The 19765-nt window shown below is 40.3% G+C and overlaps 1 protein-coding gene across 2 annotated transcripts in view; it reads left to right on the top strand.

Moving 5' to 3' along the window:
- The window catches only part of LOC105023987, a 55914-nt gene that overhangs the window by 9459 nt on the left and 26690 nt on the right, over positions 1–19765 (top strand). For both annotated transcript variants that reach the window (XM_010893580.3, XM_010893579.3), the window contains exon 3: positions 1882–2441. In XM_010893580.3, coding sequence (XP_010891882.2) covers positions 1882–2441 — 560 coding nt within the window. The remainder of the gene's footprint in view (positions 1–1881; positions 2442–19765) is intronic.

Raw genomic sequence — 19765 nt, 5'->3', positions numbered from 1 at the left:
AGAGTAGTACAAAGAGAGTAGTGCAACAAGGTCCCTGAAAGGCGGGGGTGGGTTAGTGATGAGTTGCAGAGTTCAGCAGGGTTAGAGTAGATAGAAAGAAACTGTTCCTGAGCCTGTTGGTCGAGGAACGAAGAGACACCGCTTGTGCTGGAGGTCTATTATGGCTGGAAGCTGGGCACCAGTGATGTGCTGGGCGGTTTTCACCGGACTGTGGAGCAACCACCAAACCACACTGTTTTCGATTGTACAGCAGTAAAAGTTCACAAAGATCTTAGAGGTCAGGGGGGCCTTCTTCAACCTCCTCAAAAAGTACAGGTGCCGCTGCGCCTTTTTGACCAGGGCTGAGGTGTTGAGGGTCCAGGAGAGGTCCTCGGAGATGTGGACACCCAGGAATTTGAAGAGCTGGACAAATGCTCCACCTCAGTGTCATCAATGAGAACTGGGACAATGAGATTTTACGCCTCTTTGGTTGAATTCTCTGCTCTGTTTGGTCTACATTCATCTCTTGCATTTTGTAACACACATTCAAAAACCAGTTTATTAGTAAATTCACCCGGTTCACCATAATGATTGCTCCTACTTGTCTTGAGAAGTACTTTCAAGGCATTTGGTTGTTGTTTAATGGAATGTTTGAATGGACAAAACAAGTGACTTTGAGCATGGTTTGATCTTCAGTGACTTTATTGTCCACCTAGGCATGTGGACAATAACATAGGCATCCTACACATATTTGCAGCCCATGGTATTTGATTTCTTTCCAAATGGCAATTTTTTCTAACAGATATTTTAATCTCTGAGACTTAAAACTGCTTGCATGTGTGGTTTGCTTTAAGAACAGTGTTTTCCCAATAGTTTCTTTTTGCAAAATAACTTAACTTTCAAACTTAACAAAGAATACATTTATAAAGTAAAACCTGCCAGATGAATTGACCTAATAGTGGTTTTGATGGAAAAGGAGGAGCCCCGATCTTTGGCTCGCCACTCGGGTCCATTGTGTCTAGACCTTGACAGCAGCTGTCTGATTGATTTGCTGACCCTAATTCAGCCCCCTGTCCCCAATTCCCTAGCCCCCCCATACTAAGAATTTGTTTTGTAAAAATCTAGTCTGATAGCACATTGTTTCTGTATCTATGTGTGGTTAATCAAAGCAGTGATTTACAATAACTAAACAAAACCACAAGAATGCTCTGGTTGATGACTGCAACTGGACAAGAAGCATATGAGCGAAGGATATGAACTGTACAAGTGGGTGAGGAGGGACAGCATGCTCTTTCTTAATACATGTTAAACAATGAACCACAGACCACACTGGAATAGGGTTGTATTCAATTATTTCTACTGTAGATACATTATTAATAATAGTAGTTTCAAAGAAAAATGCACCAAGTGGGAAAATGGGTTGAAATTACACCATAATGGCATTTTGTAATGACCTCATTTCTGTTAGTTTTGCTATCAGTGAGTGGTACAATGAGAGTAGTACAATGATTCACACATTCTACGCTGGGACGGTTTAGATTGTAATGACAAAAAATGCTGCATAAGAATGCATGCTGTGCTCATGTTGCTTGGGATATACGCATGTCCAACATGAGATGTAGGCTCTGTCTCCTTAACTGCATAGTGGGCGGGGCCATAGGGGGAGGGGAGCACCGTGTGCTTTGTAGACACATTTGCATTAGAGAGCTGCTGCTGCCGGCTAGCTGAGAAAGAGGTGACGCAAGAAGAGAGTTTACCGGCTTTTCGCAGGAATCTCAGTCTGCCCTCATCCCTTCTGTCAAGGTTCTGCTGTGTCAGAGGCAAGCCAGCTACTGAGAAAGTTAATCTAATTTGCAGTCACACACCTCTCATTCTCTATCTTTCGGTGTCCTTCCGTTGCAGTTTCAGGCATTCCAAGGCACGGAGGAAGGGGGAAACGGGGAAGAGGACGGAGTGCTGGAAGAGACACTTGAGGACGGAGTGAACAAGGGACAGGAGAGGGGAGGACAGGGCAGTTGCAGTGTTTCCTGTGAAGCCGGGCAGTCCTCTGAGGAGCAGCCCCTCGTCCCGCCCCCATCAGTGGGCTCTCTGGCGGGTCCCCTGGGGCCAACCGCTCCCACGCCTCCTCCCCCTTTAGATGCCTTCTTCAGGAGACTGGGGAGTCTGTTCCACTTCAAGGCTGAAACCGCCAGAGCAGCCCAGCAGCAGGAGGAACAACAGCAGGCACAGAAGGGAGGAGGAGGACAAGAGGAGGCGGCATTAGGAGTGGTGGTTATACAACCAGACCCCTCCGGAATGACATGTGGTGCAGACGGGGACCAGGACCACTGTGACTTTGCTGGGAGGCTGCCAGGAGACAAGGACACTGGGAATACAGAGACAGAGGACAGGAGAGCAGAAGAGTCTGACCTACACTGTGAATCGACGTCCACACACGCAGACCAAGACACTCTGGAGAAACCGTGAGTACTTACTTTCCTCTGTCTGGGTACAACAAACTAGATGTGTTTTTTTTTTTCATCTCAAACCTCAGGTTGCTTCCAGAGCTTTTAGTTTCCCCGATACCCATTGTAGTGTTATGAGGTGCTTGAATGGCCAACAGCTGAATTTGTACAATAACAGCAACAGCCATGAAGTGTAAAGACCTTGGACCACTGTAGCTTGACCTTAAAGGAGGATGAACTTCAAAGGAAGTTTTAGTGGGCTTGCAATTAATTAGTACTAGTGTTGCCAGACCTGGGATTTATTCCGGAGGTCTGAGGTGCCCTGAACATGGGTGTTGGCACTGTGGGGGCAGGGCTGCAAACGGGACCATCTCAATATACAGTGGATATAAAAAGTCTACACACCCCTGTTAAGATGCCAGGTTTTTGTGATGTAAAAGAATGACACAAAGATAAATCATGTCAGAACTCCACTTTTAATGTGACCTATAATGTGAACAATTGAATTGAAAAAACAAACTGAAATCTTCGAGGGGGAATAATTAAAAATAAAAACCTTACAATAACCTGCTTGCATAAGTGTGCACACCCTCATATAATTGGGGATGTGGCTGTGTTCAGTCACATTCAAACTCATGTTAAATAGAACCTGCCATCATTTAAAGTGACTCTGATTAATCACAAATAAAGTTCAGTTGTTTTAGTAGGATTTTCCTGACATTTTCTTAGTTGCATCTCAGAGCAAAAGCCATGATCCGCAGAGAGCTTCCAAAGCATCAGAGGGATCTCATTGTTGAAAGATATCAGTCAAGAGAAGGGTACAAAATAATTTACAAAGCATTAGATATACCATGGAACACAGTGAAGACAGTCATCATCAAGTGGAGAAAATATGGCACAACAGAGACATTACCAAGAACTGGACGTCCCTCCAAAATTGATGAAAAGACGAGAAGAAGACTGGTCAGGGAGGCTTCCAAGAGGCCTACAGCAACATTAAAGGAACTGCAGGAATTTCTGGCAAGTACTGGCAGTGTGCTTCATGTGAAAACAATCTGATGTATTCTTCATATGAATGGGTGGCAAAACGGAAGCCTTTTCTTACAAAGAAAAACATCCAAGCCCGGCTGAAGTTTGCAAAAACAATAGCATGTGGGAAAATGTGTTATGGTCTGATGAAACCAAGGTTAAACTTTTTGGCCATAATTCCAAAAGGTATGTTTGGTGCAAAAACAACACTGCACATCACCCAAAGAACACCATACCCACAGTGAAGCATGGTGGTGGGAGCATCATGCTTTGTGGCTGTTTTTCTTCACCTGGAACCGGGGCCTTAATCAGGGTGGAGGGAATTTTGAACAGTTCCAAATACCAGGCAATTTTGGCACAAAACCTTCAGGCGTCCATTAGAAAGCTGAAGATGAAGAGGAAGTTCACCTTTCAGCATGACAACGACCCAAATCACACATCCAAATCCACAACAGCATGGCTTCACCAGAAGAAGATGAATGTTTTGGAATGGCCCAGCCAGAGCTCAGGCCTGAATCCAATTGAACATCTGTGGGGTGATCTGAAGAGGGCTGTGCACAGGAGATGTCCTCGCAATCTGACAGATTTGGAGCGCTTTTACAAAGAAGAGTGGGCAAATATTGCCACATCAAGATGTGCTGTATTAAAATCAAAAGGTGCTACAACAAAGTATTAGTTTAAGGAAGTGCACACTTATGCAACCAGGTTATTGTGAGTTAGAAAAGCGGACTTGTGTACTATAGGTCCCAAGTTCGTATCTCCTCGCAGGTGAAAGCGAAGTGCGGATTGTGAATTATCATATATTTGCGAAAACGTAGGTGGCTGAAAATGTATATGGTTATTTTTTGCGACTGTTTCTGGCATGGAATAGTTCATCTTCAGTCTCGCTAGCAATTGCTCAATTCTTATGATTATTCCTAGGAAGTTAGAAGATACTAGTAAGCCTATTACTGGCTAATAAGCTGTTAAACTGCCAGTGGCAAAAGTAATATAGTTCATGGACGTTATTTTTGTTGGAGGTAAACTTAATAAGAAACGTTAGTCAGTTATACACAATCCTCAATGAAGTGTAGTGACTGCTGAAACATGTAATATTGTGGCCTAGTGGTTATAGATAGTTCAAATCTATTGAGAGCAATGACATTTATTAATTATTTCTGGTAGATTCCACGATTCTCTCATCTTTTCACTTGATGATAAAGTTAGTTATCGTCACTTTTATTGATAGTTATTGTATAAATGTCATTTACGAATGAAGTATGTTGTTTTGCCATGAAAGAAAAAAAATTATTCTTATGCCATGAAATGAAATAGCTTTGGCAGACTCGCTAGCAATTGCTCAATTCTTATGACTATTCCAGTAAGTTAGTAGATACCAGTAAAGCTTATCACTGGCTAATACACTGTTAAAATGGCCAATGGCAAAAGCAATACATATTTGTGGTAGAGGTAAACTTAGTAAGAAACATTAGTATCCATGTCATTCACGAATAGCCAATTAACTATTAAAATGGCCAGTGGCAAAAGAGGATTTGTTCAGGATAGAGACAAGAGTCTATACTGACACCCAGCAAATGTACAGATCCGTGGTGTAGTGGTTAACAGCACATCCTTTCACTTGGGCAACCCAAGTTTAAATCTCAAGATGGCAAAATGTTCTATTGCAGGCCGGCTGAACTAGGCTTGCCTGGTTCCTTCTTTTTAATGCAAATGTTACTTTCATAATGCCGGAGTCACTTAGAAAATAGCTTTATGGGAATCCATAGTGAGTTAAAATAAGGAGCTTTTATCTTGGCTGTGTTTAGCTCATCTAAACACTGCACTCACTGCATCCAGGGTTAAGTTGCCATTTAGTTGTTGGATCAAATATAATACATTATCTCGCAAAAGTGAGTAGACCCCTCAGGCTCCTGCACAGCCTTAACCCTCTTGGGCATGGAGGCCACCAGATCTTCACAGGTTGCCACTGGAGTCCTCTTCCACTGCTCCATGACGACATCACGCTTGACACCATCTGAACCAAATACGTTTATTTTGGTCTCATCAGACCACAGGACATGGTTTTAGTAATCCATGTCCTTAGTCTGCTTGTCTTCAGCAAACTGTTTGCTGGCTTTCTTGTGCATCATCTTTAGAAGAGGCGTGCTTCTGGGACGACAGCCTTGGAGACCAGTTTGATGCAGTGTGCGGCGTATGGTCTGAGCACTGACAGGCTGAACCCCACCCCTTCAACCTCTACAGCAATGCTGGCTGCTCTCATATGTCTATTTCCCAAAGACAATCTCTGGAAATGACGCTGAGCATGTGCACTCAACTTCTTTGTTCGACCATGGCGAGGCCTGTTTTGAGTGGAACCTGTCCTGTTAAACCGCTGTATAGTCTTGGCCACTGTGCTGCAGCTCAGTTTCAGGGTATTGGCAATCTTCTTTTAGCCTAGGCCATCTTTATGTAGAGCAACAATTATTTTTTCAGAATTCTTTGCCATGAGGTGCCATGTTGAACTTCCAGTGACCAGTATGAGGGAGTGTGAGAGCGATGACACCAAATTTAACACACCTGCTCCCCATTCACACCTGAGACCTTGTAACACTAACGAGTCACATGACACCGGGGAGGGGAAAATTGCTAATTGGGCCCAATTTGGACATTTTCACTTAGGAGTGTACTCACTTTTGTTGCCAGCAGTTTAGACATTAATGGCTGCGTGTTGAGTTATTTTGAGGGAACAGCAAATTTACACTGTTATACAAGCTGTACACTCGCTACTTTACATTGTAGCAAAGTGTTATTTCTTCAGTGTTGTCACATGAAAGGATATTTACAAAAATATGAGATACTGTACGTCTTTGTGTTTTCAATAGTACAGCATTGACTAAGAGTAAAAATAAATCAATAGCTAACAAGTTGTCATGGAAAACTAGCAGTACATAATCTAGAAAAGGAGGTAAGCAAAGGTAAGCACGAACTAGTGAGACCCTATTAGTCAGATGTTGGCACGTTCTTGCATGTTTCCTTTAGGAAACGCCTAGTTTGTGAAGTGCTTGGGTGCAGTAACTCAATTCGCCTTGTAAGTGTTTAGAAATGTTGTCATGGGTAAAAAGAATTGGCCACTCTGTTCCTAACATTTTTCTTTTGGGAACATTGAGATCAGATGTTTCATCAATGAGAAAATTTTCACAATGTGAGTCCATTTCCATAAGCTTCCACTGCCCACCCGCTGGGCTTCCTCTTTCTGTGTAGATTGGAAATGCTTAACGGATGCTTTATTTGTTTATACATTAAGGATGTGACCCCAGTGATTTGTGCATCTAAATCAGATAGCTTTGAGCCTGTTGAGATATGGAATTTTCCCATTGACCTGTACTGGCATCATTCCAGTACAATATAAAGAAGCATGTTTGGAGGTTTTCTTGCCCCTCAAAGTTATATCAATATATAAAATTAAAACAATTCAAATCCAAATGTATGTAGTATAGAAATACATTAACGCTTACTTTCCCGATAATTACAGAGAGCACTGTTTGTTTATTATTATCCTTACTACTGTAGCCTGGGCAACAGCTACTTCTCCAGGTGCAAAAAGAAATCCAAGCACGGCACCATGCAATACCTGATAATGTACACATTAATACATTATATATATGATATGCTGACAAAAAAGATGTTGTATCATTATAAAATACACAAGACATAATATTGTCTCTTTAGTCACCTTTGAGTTGCAAGGTGTTCTGTCTTTGAGCAAGGCTTTTAACACTAAATGCTCCCCGGTGCTAATTCTGGTAGCCCCCTAACTCTCCATTTTGTAGGAGTTTGGTTAAAAGCAGAAGCAAAATCTTGGTTGGAACTGGTGTACTTGTGCTATGATGTGGGCCCAAACGGACCTAAACCCACAGTCCTGTACGCTCAGAAAGTGTGAAAAGACTGACAGTGATGCAGCCAATCACTCTTCCCCTCTGGGCCATGTAGACTGACGTACACATCATTTACATTCCCTGTCTGAGTACGTCTAAGTACGGCTGCTCTTTTCCGGACCAACTACATTTGATCTGCGTCCTTCTTGGCTGCATGTGATCCCACATCTGAACACTGGTCCGGGTGTAACAAAACAAGGGCATACAGGACTTGTCTTGTTGACTGAGATGTCCAGAAAGCAGTGTGCTGCCTCAACAGGTATAATCCTTTTCCTCTTTTAGCCGCCACTGAATCTATTTTTTGATCATGTCAGCTTGTTTTTTAAGCAAAAGTTTAATTTCCGGCACTGGCTCAATCACAACATTGTTCAAACATAGATCTAGATGCGCCTTCAGGTTTAGTAAGAGATTTGCCCCAAATACAATACTTTCAGTATTTAGGACAAAGGCTGTTGTTAGTTACCTATTCTAGAACCGACTGGGGTTCTTTGTAAAGAGTGTCAGTAATAGATTTTTTGCTTTTGTAGCTTCAATGTTGTATAGTGTTGAGTCATCAGCTTGCATAGAAATTGGCTCTATTCACAGTTAATGTAAGGTTATTGCTGAAAATATATATCAATAAAGATCCAAATGGGGTGCCTTGTGGTACTCCACACCGAGTAAACATTGGTTTTCAATTAGATGATGGGTTACTCTCAAACCATGGAATTGCAGAGAATGGAAATTCATGACTCATTTTTTTTCAGCAATCGGCTATGATTAACTATCTCAAAGGCTTCACTGATGTCTAGAAATACAGCTCCCACTATTTTCTTCTTATATTTTCTTTCAGACAATGTTCAGTAATTTGTGTCAGTGCAGAACATCTTTTGGTATTTCTTTTCTGCACAATAACATTGTACATACCCGATTCCAGAATATTTGGGACACTGTACAAATTGTGAGTAAAAAAGGAATGGAATAATTTACAAATCTCATGAACTTATATTTAATTCACAATAGAATATAGATAACATATCGAATGTTGAAAGTGAGACATTTTGTAATGTCATGCCAAATATTGGCTCATTTTGGATTTCATGAGAGCTACACATTCCAAAAAAGGTGGGACAGGTAGCAATAAGAGGCCGGCAAAGTTAAATGTACAGATAAGGAACAGCTGGAGGACCAATTTGCAACTTATGTCAATTGGCAACATGATTGGGTATAAAAAGAGCCTCTCGGAGTGGCAGTGTCTCTCAGAAGTCAAGATGGGCAGAGGATCACCAATTCCCCCAAAGCTGCGGCGAAGAATAGTGGAGCAATATCAGAAAGGAGTTTCTCCAAGAAAAATTGCAAAGAGTTTGAAGTTATCATCATCTACAGTGCATAATATCATCCAAAGATTCAGAGAATCTGGAACAATCTCTGTGCGTAAGGGTCAAGAACGGAAAACCATACAAGGATCATTTAAAATGGACTGTGGCAAAGTGGAAAAGTGTTCTGTGGTCAGACAAATCAAAATTTGAAGTTCATTTTGGAAAACTGGGACGCCATGTCATCCGGACTAAAGAGGACAAGGACAACCCAAGTTGTTAACAGCGCTCAGTTCAGAAGCCTGAATCTCTGATGGTATGGGGTTGCATGAGTGCGTGTGGCATGGCACCTTGCTGACAGTTATATCCAACATATGCTCCCATCCAGACGTCGTCTCTTTCAGGGAAGACCTTGCATTTTCCAACATGACAATGCCAGACCACATACTGCTTCAATTACAATGTCATGGCTGCATAGAAGAAGGATCCGGGTACTGAAAAGGCATCATAAAAAGGAAGGTGCGACAAAGAAGGCCTAAGACAGTTGAGCAACTAGAAGCCTGTATTAGACAAGAATGGGACAACATTCCTATTCATAAACTTGAGCAACTTGTCTCCTCAGTCCCCAGACGTTTGCAGTCTGTTATAAAAAGAAGAGGGTATGCCACACAGTGGTAAACATGGCCTTGTCCCAACTTTTTTGAGATGTGTTAATGCAATGAAATTTAAAATCAACTTATTTTTCCCTTAAAGTGATACATTTTCCCAGTTTAAACATTTGATATGTCATCTATGTTGTATTCTGAATAAAACACTGAAATTTGAAACTTCCACATCATTGCATTCTGTTTTTATTCACAATTGTACTGTGTCCCAACTTTTTTGGAATCGGGTTTGTATTTGGTCTAACAGCTGTTTTCTTAGAAAGTCTGATATGCAAAATTGGTTGGTGCACATTTTTATCAGTCTAAGGGGCTTTCCAATACTTTGGCTTCTCTCATGTTCTTGGGACAGATATTTTCATGTTGGTTTAATGTTGTGGTAAATTGGCTTGGCAATATACTATTATTTCTTCATCCCACTTATTTGTAACCAGGTTGTATGTAACCAGGGGTTTGTTTTTATTAATGGATAGTAATAGCTATTTGACTTCAATGCATGTCTTTCATGATTTGATCAATAACGCATATATATGAGCTTTAGGGGTTGTTGTTTGCTTGTCATGCCGAGGTTTGTCACTAAAAAGTAATTTAAAATCTTGTCAACCAAAGGTAATTTAAGTGATTGCCAGTGTGGATGAAGGATGGAGAAAGAATGTTTACACCAGTGTTTCATACAGGATTGTATGTTAACAGGGGGAATTGTCCAACAAGGGTCCGGGGGATTTTTTCTTGTCTTTTAGAAGTTTTACTTATTATTACCTCTTTGGAAGGTAGATTGAAAGTCTTGCCACTCAATATATTTTCTAAAACCCCACAAATAAAAATGAGAATGCAGTGCACTGATTCAAAATAATGCATGTATTGCTTGTGAACATTTATTTGGTATTTCTCTCTATTTTGCCAAAATCTTGAGACCTGAGCAAAAATATCACGATGAGACAAATGTTTTAGCTGTGCCTTTAAAGGCAGGGTGTTACCATGGTAACAAAACCAACAACAGCATTCTGTGGTGCCACTTCACTTCAATCTGACAATACCTGACATCTTCTCTAGCGGGTGCCGTTTAATCTCAAACTACAACCAAGCTTACCAAGCAAGTTTACAGGAAACACCCCAAGGAGATATTCAGGAAAAGAACGGTCTTGCGCAGGGAATGAATCATTCAACAATCTACTCAGGCTACGGTGCACACATTTTGTTGCTGTCACTGTACGTGGTTATAATAGGAATACCTAGTCTCACGACTAAGTGCTTTTGAACTCTGCTTGCTTTTAAAAATGCAACCAACTCATCTATAATATTTTCAAGCCAATGTGCAGTTCAGTAACATTGTAACGTTAGACCAGAGCCAAACTATACTCTTGTTTTCCATAATAGTAGAGCTCTCGAGCAATGGCATCAAGGATTGGTTGCCTGGCAACCCCAAATGTCTGTAAAGCGAATGGCAATGATAACACAGAGTTGAACTCTGACTGAACATTCGACTTTGGACAAAATAAAAGATTGTTTCGACGTGACAGTGTAGATTCAGCGTATACCCGCTGCAGTAAAGCGGTGCTAGAAACACTGGTGTGCACGTCAATGTAATTTTAAGGTATACTGTAGAGCTCTTTTTTGTGCAGCATAAAGTCACATCACATTCCATACAACAGACGAGACGTTTTTTCCCACTGATTCCACATAGAAGGAATGATATGACCTTATTTGATCGCAAATAAAGCCTTGTAGGCTCAGCATTCAGAACCTTGTTTTTTCTTGATATTCCAACTAGATTGTGATTATTTACATCCAGTGGGTGTGGATACTGCTTCAGAACAGATTTGTTGCATAAGATGCTCCAGTCCAAGCCCCTGCCACCAGAGCACATGTACTGCTACAGCATGGGAGTGAATCCAGCCCACTGCCTTTTAACAAAAACTCCCCTGTTTTTTTACACCTGTCTTTGTGAAATTGGCTAAAACATAAAAATACCCCAAAAAAGATATTATTTTCAATTATTTTGGAGCACTTTTGCAAAGAAGAGAGATGTGCCTACTCCTACCCAAAAAGACTGAGTGCTGTAACGAAACCAAAATGTGCTACAACAAAGTATTAGTTTTAGGGTGTGCACACCTATGCAACCAGGTTATTGTGAGGTTTTTATTTCAAATTTTTCCCCCTTGAAAATGTCAGCTTATTTTTCAATTCAATTGTTCACATTATAGGTCACATTAAAGGTGGAAAAAGTTCTGACATGATTTATCTTTGTCTCATTCTTTTACATCACAAGAACCTGGCATTTTTACAGGGGTGTGTAGACCTTTTATATCCACTGTACTTTTCTGTTAACATCACAAATACTGTCAAACATTTTGGGCTATCCCCAAGTTGCTCAAACAATATTGTACAGTTCTCTCGATCTTATCACTACAATGTAAAATAAATGCTAACCAATATGTTACTAGGTATATTGACAAAACACACAGTGCATAGTAGTTTACCCTAAGTACTGGGGGAGGAGTAGATGGCGAAAACAGAAGAATTTGCCTATTTAAAGAAACCACAGTAAATGAGAAGCTCTAAGGCACCTGACGTGTTGATGGGGGATGGAGGTCTGTGGCCACTGTGTTGTATTTTAACAACCTGTCCAGCCTGTTCATGCCAATGTCTTCAAATACACCTGTCCACAACCCTATCACCACTACACCCAGAAGATTGCAAGGCAAATGGATGGTCTTACAGAGTGTTACTTCAGCAGATGGTGTGTCATGGGAGACAGTGAGCTATCCAGTCCACAGACAGGTTTGTTCTGTTCTGCCCCATTATAGAACAAGAGAGAAAAGCAAAGTCAGACTATGAGGGAGGAATATGCTGAAAGACACCATGACCTCAGCAGGAGAGAGGGGTGTGGGTAGTGGAGAGAATAAGAGAAACAGTGTATGCGGGGAGCTGGGGAAGAATAAGGGAATATCACATTGGAATGTGAGTCATGCTGACAACACAGATATTTGAATGACAAATTAACAAACAAACTATGAAGTAAGATTTGGCAGCCTTGGTGAGATTCATTGATCTAGCTGCTCCCAGATTGTCTTTAACCACACACTGTCAGCTTAATCATTTTTACATGGCATTTGCAACTCTGTTGATTTAAAATACACACTATTAAACAGCAAGTAATCTCAATTATAAAGGATACACCAACAGTGTTTTAATAGGGTGTTATGCCACAAGGAGCCCCCGGAACTGCTTCAACAAGTGTCAGGACAGATTAGATAGATTATGTGAAGTATGAAACTCAGTTGGAAGGATGCAACAATGGTTATTCTATAAATAATCTAATTAAGTTTTTTATTGATGGTAAACTGGTGGTGAAGTACAGTGGCATGGGAAAATGTTCTACAAAATTTGGTGGGAAGAATTATTATTAATATTATTCATATTTGTGGCCATCTTCAGAATACATGATATTTAGGCAAATATTAGGCAAGAGAGTATTCTGATCGTATTATTATTTCTATGCAAATTTTCCAACTCCAAACCATATAAACTTGAATGCTCATTGGATTGAATAATTTTCAGGTGATACATATTTGTGTAATGAGGGAGGGTGTGGCAACAGTGAATAACACCTTATATCAAGGTGTGCATAATTATTAGGCAGATTCATGACCTCAGGTAAAATGGGCCAAAAAAGAGATTTAACTGACACTGAAAAGTGAAAAATTGTGAAATGCCTTTCAGAAGGATGCAACACTCTTGAAATAGCTAAACTATTGAGGCGTGACCACCTCGAAAGTCAACTGGGGAAAAAATGCATGGAGAAGAAAAGACGCAAATTAACTGCAAAAACTTGAGAAGAATTAAATGTGAAGCCATCAGGAACCCATTATCCTCCAGTGCCACCATATTCCAGAACTGCAACCTACCTGGAGTGTCCAGAAGTACAAGGTGTCAAGTGCTCAGAGACATGGCCAAGGTCAAGAAGGTTGAAAGAAGACCACATATATATATATATATAAATAAGATTCACACATTGAAGCATATAGATTGGACAAAGAAATACCTGAAGACCGATTTTTCAAAGGTTTTATGGACAGATGAAATGAGTGACTCTTGATGGACCAGATGGATGGGCCTGTGGCTGGATCACTAATGGACACAGGGCACCACTTCAAGTCAGGCGCTAGCCAGGTGGAGGAGGGGTACTGGTATGGGCTGCTATCATTAAGGATGAGGTAGTTGGACCTTTTCAGGTTGAAGGTGGACTGAAACTTAACTCCCATACCTACTGCCAGTTTCTGGAAGATACTTTCTTCAAGCAGTGGTACAGGAAGAAGTCCTCAGCATTCAAGAAGGCCATGTTCTTTATGCAGGACAATGCTCCATCACATGCATCCAAGTACTCCATTGCTTGGCTAGCAAGCAAGGGCCTCAAAGATGTCAGAATAAGGACCTGGCCCCCTTCCTTACCGGCCTTAAATCCTACTGAGAACTTGTGGACCCTTCTCAAACGTGAGATTTAGGGAAGACAATACACCTCTTTGAACAGCATTTGGGAGGCTGTGGTTGCTGCTTCGGCGAAAGTTGATCTAGATCAAGAAACTGACAGACTGCATGGATGGAAGGCTCATGGCAGTTATTAAAATGAAGGGTGGCTATATCGGTCACTGAATATTTTTGAAAGGCCAGACATTTTATTTAATTTCCCTTTTGTGTCAATTATTTTTTGCACTTACTCTAGAAATTGAGAATAAACAGTTGTGTTGGAGAAATTATTTTTGTAATTTAGTTGCCTACTGTGCACACTAATTGTTGCCTAATAATTGTGCACACTTATGTATTCCCCTGAGAAAGATCAAAACTCATTTTCAGGTTTGAGGTTCAATTATATTTTGGATTGACTCAGAGCATTGTGTTTGTTCAGTAAAAATTAAATAAATCTTGATGAATACGATTTGTCTGGTTTGCTGGTTTGTTTTTGGTTCGATTTTGCAAAATCAAAGTTTTGTTCCCTTATGCTTGTTGGCTACCTGTCAATGTAGCTGTGGCAGTTTTACCCACCAATAACATATTTAACCAGCATTTTGACTGAAGTGTAAAAACTCACTGTTTCTTATTACTCGTATAAATAAATCATTATTCAAATTACAAATTGTGACTAAACAAACAAGATATTTTAATTAAAATGAATAAGACTGTAGTACATAACTTGTCGGGTATCTGCTTTTGCATTTTCTGTTAACTTTCTTTTAGCATGCTATTATTGCAAACAGAAACAGATTCCTCTTACATAACAATGGTAATAATTTCTCATTTACTTCTTAACATGGCTAAACAGGTGCTCAACGGACTGGCGTTCGATTTGATCGGCTTAGCCTACATTATGGTTACAGTGAAATGCCCCATCTCGGAACTGCCTCACAATAAACCACCACCTGCAAAATTTAATAATTTTAACAGATCCTTGAGATTCTTTGGTCTGTGCTTGTGACTGCCTCAGCTAAAGTCAGTGTTCATGACTCTACAATGAGAAACACACTGGGCAAAAATAGAACTCCTTGCAGAGTAGCAAGGTGGAAACCACTTCTCACTTAGATATAACATGAATGCTCATCTCGAGCTTGCCAGAACATTTCAGAATTATCCTTTAACATTTCTGAAACAATATTCTATTGGCAGATGACTCAAAAGTGGAAAGTTTTGGGCAACACGGGCCCAGTTATATCTGTCAAAAACCAAACGCTGCATTCCATATTATGAACCTCATACCAGTGGTCCAGCATGGTGGTGTCATAGTTTGGTGGAGCTTTGCTGTATTAGGACCTTGACAACTTGTCATCATCGAAGGAACCATTCATTATTTTTGCATCAGAGAATTCTACAAGAGAGTCAGGCCATTTGTCCCTGAGCTGCAGCTTAAGCACAGCTGGGTCATGCAGCAAGACTGATCAGAAACAAACAAGCAAGTCTACATCAGAATGTTTGAATAACAGTTTTTTTTACATTTTGGATTAACCTAGACAAAATTCAGCAGGACCCATAACAATCAGCTTATACATGAAAATCCAGAAATGTTGCGAAGTCAAGGAGTGGAGCATCGTTCCACAGCGCTGTGAGAGACTAATCAATAACTACAGGAAATTTATGGTTGCAGAGAGACTTGAAGAGTCGACTGCTTTTTCACAAGGAGCATAGGGTGTTGCATACATTACTTTAATAAATAAATAAAGTCTCAATATTTTATGTTCTCTGTTCACTCAGGTTCCATTGTATCTAACATTAGGTTATGTTTTGAAGATCTGATAACATTCAGTGGTAAAAATATACAAAACATCTGACAGAGGGCAAATACATTTTATCTTAGAGGAACTTCCTGTAAGAGTATGCATTTGCTTTCTAAAAAAGAAAACTGCCTATTTGTTTTTTGAATTGTAAGACAAACTGTAGCAGGTCTCAGCTGGTGCTGGAAGTCCTTTCATGGTGCTTATGTGAATTGTATTTCTTTTTTGGCCTCAGACCAATGTCTTTTTGTCACTTAAACACTATTTTTTTTCATTGAGATGGGCATGTGGGAATAGATGCAAAAGATAAATTATACTATTCATCTCAGAAAGTACATATTTTTCTAAGTCAGCTGTCAGTCAGGACTGAATTGAGGTCAAGGGAGTGTTTTGAGTAGAAGAATGACAAAGGGACTAACAGAATCCCTGCATTACCATAGATAAAGAGGGAATAGATAAAGCAACGGGATTGTCGCTCAAGGTAAGACAGCTTTCATGGACTGAGTGAAATAGGACAAACAACAATTCTATTCATAGCACAGCAATTAACCACAGGAGAATGGAGTAGCCTAAAGACTCTGGACACCACCCACCCATATTCAATCACCCGCTAGTCATGCAGAACTTTGGATGGGGCCTAAAAAAATGTATGTACTCTTATAATGTTAGTTTGGAACAGCCAGTAGATGACGGATCGCCCCTCAGAGTCTGGCTCCTCTCTAGGAAGGGACATTTGTTAGCTGTAAACATCTATTTGCAAAATAAATTGACAAGGACACTTCCACAGTAAGGCCAACCTGAGCTTGGCAAACCATTTCCAATAAATAACTTAAAATGCACATTTGTGCCAATTCTTTGGTTCATAGAGGTTAACTGAAGTTTCAGATGACAACACAAGAATTGCAAAGTCATTTGGTCAAAAAAAATTATGTATATGAAACGTATAGTTTTGCATCACATTGGATCCATAACGAAGAGTGTCACATATGTATTGATACATTTTTTGTCTCCAATGTGTATATGAAAAACTAGATATTTTCATAATTGTGTTATTTATGTGATGAAATATATTACCCTGGAATCCACTTCAAGGCTATGGTTCTTGGCTATGGAGCAACAGGAGAAGCTCTTCGTTCAGCCAAATCTGGGCTATTGGCGATCCCTCCCCTTCAGGGCAGTTCCTAATCCATGCAGTCAAAACCAGCTTGCCTTGAGGCTATAATAGCAGAGTGTCTACCTGTCTTCAAAAAGCACCTGAAAGCTCACCTTTGCATAGAGTACATTACACTGCTACAACTGTATGAAAAAGTTCCACTGTATGTCGCATCCTTAAAACAGAAATTTCCCAAAAGTAAAAAAAAGGGAAACATCTAATTGCAACTAGGTAATGACTTTAAAGAACCCCATCTAATTAAATGAGAGTTCAGGCCAGTAGATATTCAATACAAATACACAATGACATTCAGCTTCAAACTGATTGTGAGATATGAGAGCAAGAATTCAAGAGTCCCTTAGACCCTGCACCACCTGGAAGACTCCATGTTGCCTTTTTCAAGAGTCCATGTTGCCTTTTTCCAGCATCCATGTTGCATTTTTCCAGCATCCATGTTGTCATTTTCCATAGTCCATAGTCACTGATGGATAAAAATGTTTCACAATCATTCTGCCAAGAACTTTGATTCACCTATTGTGGATGCTGGAATTTGATTGGATGTCCCATTTGTGTCCCCATGTTTACAGACAGAAAATACAACAGCAATTAACATCTGAAATTAGAGCTTTCCAATAAAAGCCTTTTCTGGTAGCCTTACTTCAGAACACACAACTCTACATTAAAAGCCTTTTCTGGTAGCCTTAACTCAGAGCACACATCTCTACATTAAAAGCCTTTTCTGGTAGCCTTACCTCAGAGCACACAACTCTACATTAAAAGCCTTTTCTGGTAGCCTTACCTCAGTGCACACAATTCTACATTAAAAGCCTTCTCTGGTAGCCTTAACTCAGAGCACACAACTCTACATTAAAAGCCTTTTCTGGTAGCCTTACCTCAGTGCACACAATTCTACATTAATGCCGTCTCTGGTAGCCTTACTTCAGAGCACACAACTCTACATTAAAGCCTTTTCTGGTAGCCTAACTTCAGAGCACACAACTCTACATTAAAGCCTTCTCTGGTAGCCTTACCTCAGAACACACAATTCTACATTAATGCCTTCTCTGGTAGCCTTACTTCAGAGCACACAACTCTACATTAAAGCCTTTTCTGGTAGCCTTACTTCAGGGCACACAACTCTACATTCTGTGACGATGTGGGTGGACAAGTCAGTTACTGGTGCTAAGTCTGGGTGGTGAGGCGATGCTCAGAAATACTGATGGGAATTTACATCCTTTGACACTGGAGAGTATGTGCTCTCTCGCTCAGACACGCACACACACACACACATTCATACACACATACATGCACTCACACACACATACATGCACACACACACACAGTGGATATAAAAAGTCTACACACCCCTGTTAAAATGCCAGGTTCTTGTGATGTAAAAGAATGAGACAAAGATAAATCATGTCAGAACTATTTCCACCTTTAATGTGACCTATAACATGTCTTTAAAGGGGAAAAATAAAAAATTCACAATAACCTGGTTGCATAAGTGTGCACAGCCTTAAACTAATACTTTGTTGAAGCACCTTTTGATTTTATTACAGAACTCAGTCTTTTTGGGTAGGAGTCTATTAGCATGGCACATCTTGACCTGATATTTGGAACTGTTCCAAATGCCACATCATTAACTGTTCGTAATTCAGTTCATAATTCCCTCCACCCTGACTAAGGCCCCGGTTCCAGCTGAAGAAAAACAACCCCAAAGCATGATGCTGCCACCAACATGCCTTACTGTGGTTATGGTGTTCGTTGGGTGATGTGCAGTGTTGTTTTTGTGCCAAAAACATACCTTTTGGAATTATGGCCAAAAAGTTCAACCTTGGTTTCATCAGACCATAACACATGCTTTTGGGAGACTTGATGTTTGTTTTTCAAACTTCAGCTGTGCTTGGATGTTTTTCTTTGTAAGAAAAGGCTTCCATCTTGCCACCCTACCCCATAGCCCATTCATATGAAGAATACAGGAGATTGTTGTCACATGTAGCACACAGCCAGTACTTACCAGAAATTCCTGCAGTTCCTTTAATGTTGCTCTAGGCCTCTTGGAAGCCTCACTGACCAGTCTTCTTCTCGTCTTTTCATCAATTTTGGAGGGACATTCAGTTCTTGGTAATGTCTCTGTTATGCCATATTTTCTCCATTTGATGATGACTGTCTTCCCTGTGTTCCATGGTAAATGCGGACCATGGCTTTTGCTCTAAGATGCAACTAAGAAAATGTCAGGAAAATCCTACTAGAACTGTTGAACTTTATTTGTGATTAATCAGAGTCACTTTAAATGTTGGCAGGTGTGTAATGACTTCTATTTAACATGAGTTTGAATGTGATTGGTTAATTCTGAACACCTCCACATACCCAGTTATAAGAGGGTGGGCACACTTATGCAACCAGGTTATTGTAAGGTTTTTATTTTTCATTTTTCCCCCTCGAAGATTTCAGTTTGTTTTTCAAATGAATTGTTCACATTATAGGTCACATAAAAGTGGAAAAAGTTCTGACATTATTTATTTTTGTCTCATTCATTTACATCACAAAAACATGGCATTTTAACAGGGGTGTGTAGACTTTTTATGTCCACTGTACATTCACACACACATACACGCACACACACGTACATTCACACACACATACACGCACACACACATACATTCACACACACATACACGCACACACACACACATACCGCACAAACCACAGCATGTAGAGGGGAAATGCTTTTAAAGATTTGACCCTGTGCGTCCAAGTTGCTGGCAGAGCCATTTGGCTAAGGAGGAGGAAGTGAGAGCAGGGCTCAGTTGCAGGAATGAGCAACTAAACTGACTTCCTTTCACTAAGTAGCTGTTGCCTTGGCTAATGGGGATCATAATGAAGTAAATATGAAATCACAAATCCGTTCCAATATCCAGAGAAAGACATTTTAAAACATGTTGTTGCCTTCAAGTGCCTTTAGTGATTTGTGACCTTTAACATGGTATTTTAACCAATAGGAAATGTAAATATACCTAGTA

The sequence above is a fragment of the Esox lucius genome, chromosome 7 (assembly GCF_011004845.1).
Source record: "Esox lucius isolate fEsoLuc1 chromosome 7, fEsoLuc1.pri, whole genome shotgun sequence".
Classification (NCBI taxonomy): Eukaryota; Metazoa; Chordata; class Actinopteri; order Esociformes; family Esocidae; genus Esox; species Esox lucius.
Note: the sequence above shows the minus strand (reverse complement) of the source record. Positions and strands in the feature narration are given on the sequence as shown.